At 40.6% G+C, this 10576-nt stretch overlaps 1 protein-coding gene across 1 annotated transcript in view; it reads left to right on the top strand.

The window, feature by feature from the left end:
* Positions 1–10512, top strand: part of LOC109933321 (A-kinase anchor protein 8-like) — a 26369-nt gene extending 15857 nt beyond the window's left edge. Inside the window, exons 7-13 of the mRNA XM_020532306.2 lie at positions 589–631; positions 3986–4052; positions 4148–4289; positions 4486–4591; positions 6277–6407; positions 8058–8153; positions 9058–10512. Coding sequence (XP_020387895.1) covers positions 589–631; positions 3986–4052; positions 4148–4289; positions 4486–4591; positions 6277–6407; positions 8058–8153; positions 9058–9477 — 1005 coding nt within the window. The 3' untranslated portion in view covers positions 9478–10512. The remainder of the gene's footprint in view (positions 1–588; positions 632–3985; positions 4053–4147; positions 4290–4485; positions 4592–6276; positions 6408–8057; positions 8154–9057) is intronic.
* The last annotated feature ends 64 nt before the right edge of the window (positions 10513–10576 follow it).

Raw genomic sequence — 10576 nt, 5'->3', positions numbered from 1 at the left:
AAGGGCCTAGACCCAAAACATCAGCTTTCCTGCTCCTCTGATGCTGCTTGGCCTGCTGTGTTCATCCAGCTCTACACCTTGTTATTTCAGATTTTCCAGCATCTGCAGTTCCTACTATCTCTGCTCCAAATGTTACATGACCTTGTGTGACCAATAAGTGAAGACAACGTAGTATCGCTTTTTTGAAGTGAAAACTAAGAGCTATTACATTCTCTGTACAATGCAGTGTCCAAACTTTCACTTTTTCCCCAGTTTATATTTCCACATGGAATAAATGTATTTCTTAAATGAGTTGCTTTATTTCTTTTGTTTTGGAAGTTGAATTTAGTTTTTGGCAATTATTTGCCTATAAAACTAATTGTTACCTCAAAAGTACATTTTGGAAAGATTTTTAAAATTATTGTTAATATAACAATCAGTACTATTACTAAGCTGGATTGTCTGGTGCATCAGGCATCACAACAACATGGGATCTATTTGTCTTTACCTTTTTATTGGTTTATTTTTGTGTGTTACTTTCAGTTGCAACGTTTCTTGGATCCTGATTTATAATGTTGACTTAATGCATGTGTTTTTCTGTTTTCCCAGACTGGTGAAGGCAAAGAGGCTGAGGACAAGAAACCAAAACGCTGTAAGATCACCTTTTATTTTGTGAATTCTCTGCATGAATCTTTTAACCCCCTTCCTCCGCTCAACATGTTAAGTTTCTCTTAGTTTTTTTCTGTTGATTTGTCTTGTCACTTTCTCTGCAAGGCTATGTTGATTTGATTGGCTTGCATTTCTGGCTTTCTTGGCCAAGTGAATTTGCTAAAAGGTTAAACTGAGTTTCTGTAAATGATCAACTGCCAACTGTCTAGTTTTGTAACTCTGGATAGTTTAACACATTTACTCGGTTGAAATGGGATACTTTTGGATGCTGTAGATCAGGAACAAAAACAAGTTGCTGGAAAAGTTTAACAAGTCTGGCAGCATCTGTGAAGAAAAAAAATCAGTTAACGTTTCTGGTCTGGTGACCCTTTGTCAGAACTGATGGTAACTAGGAAAACTGTTTGTTTATATGCAGAAAATAGGGAGGGGGCTGGTGTAGGCAGTAAACAATAGGATAAAGGATAGAGCCTGAAGAGAGAAGAGCAGTTGGATAGACAAAGGAGTTGATAACAATCTGGGTAAGGGGGTGAATAGCTGTTAATGGGGACTGTTAAGTGATTAAACAATAGGTGGTGTATAATGGCAGGCTATGTGATAACGAGGCCTGGCGTGTGGGTTAGGGGGCTAGGACATGGGAGAGTTTAGGCCCAAAAGTTATTGAACCCAGTATGGAGTCTGCAGGGTCGCCAAGCAGAAAATGAAGTGGTGTTCTTCCAACTTGCATTAAGCTTCGCTGGAACATTGCAGCAAGCCAAAGACAGATGTTGGCAAGGGAACAGGGTGGTGTGTCAAAGTGGCAGGCAACAGGTAGCTCAGGGTCTTTTTTACAAGCAGAATGTAGATGTTCTGCAAAGCAGTCAACCAGTCTACGCTTAGTTTCCCCAATGTAGAGGAAACGTGCACTTTCCAGAATCTAGTCCAATGCATTTGCTGCTTACAAAGTGAAGTGTTGCTTCATCTGGAAGGTATGTTTGAGCCCTTGGATACTGGGGAGGAAGGAGGTAAATGGGCAGGTGTTGCACTTTCACTGGTTGCAGCGGAAGGTGCCATGAAACTGTGGGTGGGGTGTTGGGAGTGAAGGAAGATTGGACCAGGGTGTCCCAGAGGGAACAGTCCCTACTGAAGGCGGACAAGGGAGGGGAATGTGTGTCTGGTGGTGGCGGCATCTGCTAATCTTCTGGATGTGAATGCTGGTGGGATGGTAAGTAAGGACCAGTGGAACCCAATTGCTGTTGCGGGAGGGAAGAGAGGGGGTGAGGCAGAAGTGTGGGAGATGGGTTGGACTGATTGAGGGCCCTGTTGGTAATAGTGCTGGGGAATCCTCGGTTGAGGAAGAAAGTGGACATTTGCAGGCTCCCTTGTCGAAGTTGGCCTCATCTGAACGTATGCGATAGAGACGGAGGAACTGGGAGAATGGAATGTGGTCTTTACCAGAAGCAGGGTGTGAGGATGTATATTCCAGGTAGCTGTGGGAGTCAGTGGATTTATAGTTGATATTAGTGGTCAGTCTTTCCCCAGAAATGGAAACAGATGTTGAGGAAGGGAAGGGAGAAGTCAGAGATAGAACAGCTGAAAGTGAGGGCACGGTGGATATTGGAAGCAAAATCAATTAACTTTTCCAATTCTGGACAAGAGGGAAGCAACACTAATTATATCATCGAAATATCAGTGAAAGAGTTGTGGGTGGGGGCCAGAATAGGAGCGGAACAAGCAATGTTCCACATACCCCGTGAAGAGACAGGCATTACAGGGGTCATACCTCTGACCTGAAGAAAATGAGTTGAAAGAAGTTGTTGAGGGTGAGGAGGAGGTTGGTGGGTGGGGATGATTCAGGGCTTTGCTGCAGGAAGAAGCAGAGAGCCCTAAGACCCTCCTGGTGGGGAATGCGCATGTAACGGGACTGCATCCACATCCAGAAAATCATCAGACGCCATTTCCGCCACCACCAGAGACACACTCCCTTGTCCACCTTCTGCAGGGACTGTTCCCTCCGGGACATCCTGGTCCACTTTTCCTTCACTCCCAACACCCTGCCTACAACCACATAGCACCTTACCTTGCAACCGGCGAAGGTGCAATACCTGCCCATTTACCTCCTCCCTCCCCAGTATCCGAGGGCCCACACATGCCTTCCAAGTGAAGCAACACCACCTGCACTTCCCACAATCTAGTCTACTGCATTTGCTGCTCACAATGTGGTCTCCTGTACATTGGGGAAACAAAGTGTAGACTGGGTGACAGCTTTGCAGAACATCTACGTTCTGCTCGCAAGAAAGATCCTGAGCTACCTGTTGCCTGCCACTTCCACACACCACCCTGTTCCCTGACAAACGTATCTGTCTCTGGCTTGCTTCAGCGTTCAGTGTTCCAGCGAAGCTCGACGCAAGCTGGAAGAACAGCACCTCATTTTCTGCTTGGGGAACTCTGCAGCCTTCCGGATTCAAATGTTGAGTTCACAAATTTTAGGGCCTAAACTCTCCCATGTCCTAGCCCCCTGCCCCACACACCAGGCCTTATCACATCGCCTGCCATTACACAATACTTGGTGTTAAATCACTAACAGCCCCTATTAACAGCTGTTTGCCCTCCTAGCCAAATTGTTATCAACTGCTTTGTCCAACTGCTCTTCTCTCTTCGGGTCTATCCTTTTATCCTATCATTTACTCTTTACCCCATCCCCCTCTGCATATAAACCAATGTTTTCTCAGCTACCATCAGTTCTGAGGAAGGGTCACCGGACCCAAAACGTTAACTGATTTTTTTTCTTCTTCACAGATGCTGCCAGACCTATTAAGCTTTTCTAGCAGCTTCTGTTTTTGAACAAGTAGGCTGTTCCTATTTTAAAGTGTAGAACTTACAATGAGTGCCAATGCTAGGGCAAAGTAGGGAAAGACAACTGAAGCACAACAAATTGTTAACATTAGCTGAATCCCAGTTTAAGCAATGAGTAATTTTTGTTTCATTATTTTGTCAATGGAGATTAGACACTTTGTCTTAGCATTTGTATTTAAATCAATGTTAAACTCCAGCTCGAATGAGTAATTATTGTAGAGTAATTGCTCACTGGTCAGTTTATTTTGTTTTGATATCTAAAATGGCCAATTAGGTAAGACTATTTTAAAAAAAGAAAAACAGTGCTGTCCATTAAGCAGTACTTCAGCTGAGCTTGGATCGTTCTGTTCAAAAAGACATTGCCAACAGGAAGAGTTGAATAATGAATGTTGATTTTGACCAAGTTGACTGCTGTATGGACAGGGAATTTGCCTTAAACTGTAAATGCTAAGGAGCTGGATAGCTATTGCCTAATGTACTGAAATAGTGATTTCATTTTAATTAGTTCCTACAATGCAAGAAAAGAAGAAGGCAAACAAACCAAAGAAGAATCGTGACCGTCTTGCAGAAAGGTATGTGTTAGCAGCAGTGTTGATAGGTGGGTTCTTCTATTCTGCTGTTTTAAACTCTGCAGCTTCTCTTTAAAGACCATGATCTTTTGCTACAGGATAATGTATGCCTGTTCGGTTTGTAAGTTCCGAACCTTTGAAGATGAGGATATTTCTTCCCATGTGGATAGCAAGTTCCACAAGGAAACTTTCAAGTTCATTGCGACCAGACTTGACAAACAGACTGCTGACTTCTTGCATGTATGTATCCACCTGGTTCCTTTTGTGTTTTGCTTGCTTAAATTAATCTCACTTTATTATATTTCTTCAGATATGCATTGTTGGCTATCACAGACAATAGTCTTAAGATAGCTATGTGTAATTGCTTTCTAAGAAAATGGGCTGTTAATATAATCCATTGTTCATGTGAACTGTTTAATGTTTGAATCTCTTCCAGGAGTATATCCTAAACAAGATTCAAAAAACTCAGAAGCGCCGGGAGCAAATTGGAGATAAAACTATTTTGAGAAAGCAGCTGATGCAGCAGCAAGATTTACTGCAAGGTATGTTGGACTTGGTGGACTGCATAATTTGTAGATTTGATGTTGTAAACAGGACAGCCTACTTAATGTTTGGCTTTCCAAGTTCAGGGCATTGCATGTTCATATGACTGTTAGTCAAGACTCTATTTCGTGGCCTCTGGATCTCCTTTCACAGAAAAGCTATAAAATGTTACACTGTTACCGCCATGGGAAAGGCAAAAGGTTTAGAATGAGATATAGGTACAGGATTAACCTGTTTAAAGTACACTGAACTAATTTTTAAGAGTTTTCAGTTGAACTTTGAATCTTGCTCTGTTCTTTCTCTCCAGATCAACCAGGTCCACTAGAGAGGTGCTTGACCTCCACTTTGCAATCGGTACATTGAAATGTGGTCAATATCTGAGTCTCAGCGAGGAATGGCAGGTGGAAATACCTATCTGCTGTTTGGGATCATAGATTTTCAATCAACTGTTCGGACAAATTATATGACATGCCTGAGACAAGTGGGACTTGAACCTGGATCTTCTGGCCTAGAAAACAAAACAGAAATTACTGAAAAAGCTCAACAGGTTTGGCAGCATCTGTGAAGGAAAAAACAGTTAACGTTTCGGGTCCGGTGACTCTTCATGTTTTTTCTTTCACAGATGCTGCCAGACCTACTGAGCTTTTTCAGCAATTTCTGTTTTGTTTCCTGATTTACAGCATTCGCAGTTCTTTCGTTTTGGTTTCTTCTGGCCCAGAGGTTGTTCCACAAGGCCCCCTGCTTGGGATTGTACCCTGGATAAAATGTTGAATTATTGGTAGTGGAGAAACAGTGGACCGCAAATCTGAAACCATTTGTTACAGCAGTTCTGAAGTGAGACAGCATGAGAATAGTGTTTAAACAACTATGAAGACAGTTCTAATTGAGTTGTCGTAGTGTGTCAGGAGTACATTAAATAGGTCTTGAATGTGGTTTCAGATTGGGTTGAAAAGACAGTTTGAAGATAAATAAATTTTTATCTTATTGTAGATGGAGATTTGCAATAGCAACCTGTAAATGTGTTGCTTTCAAATTCTGTATGTTCTCATTCTGCAAACTGGAGATTCAATTACAGGAGAAATGAGGACTGCAAACGGCTTTTTAAATGGTTAAGTTTAGGCACACTGACCTGTGTATCAAAATGTGTATAGGTTGGGTATCCTTTATCTACAGGTCTTTGATCTTTGGGTCTTTTCAGGTCTTCCCAAAAACAAACTCCAAAGCACCCAAACAGAGTTGTCGGTATGGAATTCAAACCCTTTGAGGGTGAAGAAAACCTTCACTTGTGACAGACAAAAAAAAAGCAGCAGGCTTGATCAATTACATGAACCACTCACTTGTTCATCCTATGTTAGTTTCCATGATTCTAAAAGTCTGGCATTTTTACCTGTTACAGTAAAAACTTTTCCAAATCTCTAATAAGCTGTCTCTCTGTTAGTAAATTGTACACATTAACCCAAAACGTGTTCAGTTCTGAGGAGGGGTGACTGGACCCGAAACATTAACTCTGATTTTTTTCTTCACGGATACTGCCAGACCTGCTGACCTTTTCCAGCAACTACGTCTGTTTTTGTTCATTGTTATCGTCCTTGTCGAGGAACCCTCCTTTTCAGTCCCCATTTGAATTTGTTCTGCTATCAGTTGCTGTATCTAATCCTTCATGACTTGTTTGTTTGTTTTGTAGATGTTGGTCTGGAACATTTCATGAAGAAAGTGGAAGCAGCACACTGTGTTGCCTGTGATCTGTTTATACCCATCCAGAATGCTGTCCTTATGCGACATCTGAAATCGCCTGATCACGGCTGGAACCGCAGAGTAAGTGCTGTTTAATAAGTGAAGCAGATTTTGAATTGCAGAGAGATTATTGAGGAGGCTAATGTTCTCTTGGAGCTGTTTCTTTCTTTTGTAGTTTTTCCTACTTCTCACCAACTTTGTGGAAATCACAATCTATATGTTTTTTAAAAAAGCAGATGAAGGGTACCACAGATTCCAATTTATGGTATGAGTTAGCCAGTTATACTTTCAGCAAGGACATTGATCCAAGCCACTCTAAAACCCTTTACTGTGAAAAAGGAATTTCATTTAGTGTCATTTGTATGTGCCAACACTTAGCTGTCACATGTTCTACACTTATGGTTGTCTTGCATGGATGTTGACATCTCTGGACTTGGGCTGAGTGATCTGTTTCCATTCTCCACCCTTTTTATAGAGGTGAGGGAGGGGGGGGAAAACTATGGCAAACAAAATTTGACATTTCAATTACACCTGTGTTCAGTGATTGGAAGCACAGACTAACAAGGCTTTTCCTTTTTTGTGGGAGATGTAGACTGACCTACTCCCAGAACACCTAGGGAAAGAATAACTGCTTTAGTTATTTAGTGGGAAAACAGATTACATAGGTGTCTTGGTTGATCTTTTTAAGAGTTAGCATTGTACAGTGCCCAGTCAACTCTTTGGGGATAGTTTGGATTTATTTATTAATCTTCAGTTCTGCTTAACATTATGTATCTAGCAGATTGTCTGTCTGATGCACAACCATCTGAGATGTATGGGAGGCTCATGAATGAGGAAATCACAAGTCATCCTCATTGCAGTTTGGTGTTAATGCTGAAACTTCAGGAGACTGCTTCTTTACTGCTGTTCACCATGTAGGCTACGCTTAAGGTTTCTTTTTCCTTAGTGATAGCAAGTCTCTTGCCCTTAACCAGAATTAATACTGGAACTTTGGTTTCAGAACTTTAAGATTGTTTTGGTCAGATCTTTTCCCCACCCTCCCCAGTTTAATTTTTTTATAAACTGAGGAAGTCCATCCAATAACTTTAACCTCAAGATTTCTGAAAAGGTAGACTAAAAGTAGTATCCTCTTTGGAGGAGTCACTGACCGGGAGGCATAGATTTAAAGTAGAAGGCTTTGTGGCGGCAGGGGGAGAAATGTTTACATCCAGAGGGTAGTGGAAGCAGAAACCCTCTTAACATTTAAATAAGCACTTAGATATACAGGGTTTACAAGCTATGGACCAAGTGCTGGAAAGTGGTATGTAGGTGGTTTTTGACTGATGTTGTCTCAATGGGCCTTTTTCTGTGCTGTAGATCTCTCCACTTGTAAGTGCAAGCGATTAGTCCTTTATCCCAGATATAGGCAGAAGAGTGGCACGTGGTCATTGCTTGTGCCCAAGCTTCAGTGCTAGCTCATAGATGCTGTACAGTAGCAGAATGGGGTGTGTTGGTGAAAGCTGTCATGCTTCAACCAGGCCTGTTCCCTAAACCTGTGGATTGAATAGTTCTGTTTTGACTTGAGTATGGTGGATGCCTCAATATACCTTTTATAACTTGACCAAATTGTTGTCTAATTAGCTAAGCTTTCTTTTGAGTCCTGTAAATAAGGAAGTAAGATTTTTTTTTTCCAAAAAAAAGCAAGGAATCACCAGCTTCATTGATTATCCTTTACCATCTCTTTCCTACCAGGCAATGTTGGAGAAAGTCAAGAAGGGCAGCCTTGTTGTTGCTAGGAGTGTCTTGAATAACCGTAACATTGCAGCAATGCTAGAAAAGTACAAGAAGGTAACTACTGTCTTCAAGGGTTTGTTTAGTTCTGAACGGCAACCAGTTGCAGACAGAATTTATTTTGGTGTCAATTCTGGATTGAAAGACATAACACTGATGTATATTTCAAACATGCTGTTGACTATATGGCCATCTTGAAGATTCTGCCTTACAGATGAGTCCTCTCATTTTCCACTACAGCTAAATGTAAGCTACATATGTACAATGTGTCCTAATCACCAGTACTCATTTTTTGTCACCAGCTAGAACTTAAATACAGTAAACTTTTATTTTCTAGCACCTATGAGAACAGGAGTGTGCTGCTTTATCAAATAGTAATAGAAACATAAAATGAGGCTACACATGTCACATACTTTATTCAAGTGATTTGTTATAAGTAATAATGCAACTTTGCCTTAAAACATCAGCAGAGAGCTTTCTCACTTGCACTTACTACACAGACATTGAGAAATTGATTTAATTGAATCAACTATTGATGGTTTGTGGCTGCTTGCTTGAGCCAAGTATATTGTCAATTAGGATAAATAAACTATAATAATTGAACAGAATAAGAGTAAATATGTTTACCAGTTTATCAAGAGTACTGGTTATAAATGGACTGTTTTGTTTTAAGAAATGGGATATTCCTAATTATTAACAAAACAAATCAGTAAAATCTTGATGGAACATTTAATGATACCAGGTTTGTGTTTTGAACTTTTCAGTGCTTGTTCTGTTTTTAAAGCAATTTACCTCCATATTATGGAATAGGAAAGGCCTTTTGAGCAAGTGATGGTTAAGATTTTATATTTGTCTGAAAGAAGGACTTGGATAGTTGATTGCCTTCCTGTTGGGATTAATATTTAGTAATTCTGTTGTAGGAATTCTATTGAAGTTTTGCTGCACCTATGTGTTTTCGCAGGGCGAGAACCCATTCACTGATGATCCAGACAAAGACGAGGAAGATGCTGCTGATGCAGCTGCGGAGGGTGATGGTACAAAGGATAGCTCTGTGGATGTTGAGAACAAAGAGGAGACTGAAGACACAGGAGACAATGTTGTCACTGAAATAAAGCAAGAAATGATAGATCCATCTGAAGAAAATGCAGGGGAAGCAACAGAAGAGGAAACTGGGGAGGCAGAAGAGGAGGCTGGAGGGGAGGAAGAGGCTGAGGAAGAGGAAGAGGCTGGAGAAGAGGGAGCCACAGAAGATAGAGAGGAGGCTGAGGGAGAGGCAGGGGCTGGGGTGTTCATTGGGGAGGCAGCTGAAGACAAGGATCCAGAATTGACAGCAGAAGAGGAAGATGAGATGCTGAAGGGAGATGAAGAACAGTTGGAGTAAACTTATAGTACAACTTTCTGCAGACATGCAGATGTATAATTCTATCACATACCAGCTATTGAGGTTTATACTAGTTTAAAAATTTCATTGTTTTTAACTTGCCAGTAGATTTGTGTTCACTTGCTGTATTGCAGTTTCATCTGATATGGCTAAAACCAAGTCGAGTTTACTTCTACATCTGATGTGAATTTTTTTTTTTAAATAAACTTGGTTCCTGTAATGTGATTAATGTGGTGTTCAATTGATCCCTACTAACTAAGGACTGGCATGAAGTTTGTTTGCAGTAATTGAAGTTTGTGATCTTAACTCAAGGTCTGGAAATCTTGATTCAAAGCTACACAATCCAGATTTGTTCCAGTTGTAAAACAAAGACACTGGTTTTAAAAAAATCTCTTTTGGTTTGTGTACAGATGAGGTGTAAATATGTAGCAGGATTTGAATGACTTAGAATATTTTGTTGTAATAATTAGCTTTCTTGCATGAAGATGGTGAATGGTGCTTCTGAGCATGTTGCTTGTTTTAAAATTTGATTTTCGTAACTGCAAATACAAGTCTAGCACTCTTTAGTGAAGGAGCTATTGTGAAAATCTAGAAATGCTTCAGGGCAATAATACTGCATTCCTGCAGGGTGTAGGCTGCCTCTTAAGGTTTCAAATTACATTTAATATACAAAAACCAACCCAACTGGCAGCCCAACTAATTTTTTTAAGCGTTTGCACCTCCACTGTTTTCAAACCAAATGCAGATCAGTTGGCATGTGATCAAGTACACTTCAATATTGAGTAATGTTGAATTGAAAACAAGTATGGCTTGGCTTGGTGGGAATGCAGTGTGGTTTAGCATTGTATGAGCTGCAGAAAGTTGTTGCATTTATTTTTCCTGTACTGGGTTAGTTCCACCCTGCTTTCCTATGCAGCAGCAACCTTTATTTAGGCTATTTAAATGCAATGTACTTTGACTCTACTTCATTGTTTTCAATTTTATACACAACTGTAAATCAGTTTGTAGTGGTGTTAATTAAAACTTCCAATGTAATCCTGTGTTGTGGTTCTTATAACAGCACCAGAAGTGTAGTGCTATGTACAGTAAACATCTACAG

This window comes from Rhincodon typus, chromosome 38 (genome assembly GCF_021869965.1).
Source record: "Rhincodon typus isolate 14 chromosome 38, sRhiTyp1.1, whole genome shotgun sequence".
Classification (NCBI taxonomy): domain Eukaryota; kingdom Metazoa; phylum Chordata; class Chondrichthyes; order Orectolobiformes; family Rhincodontidae; genus Rhincodon; species Rhincodon typus.
This window is presented reverse-complemented; position numbering and strand designations above follow the sequence as displayed.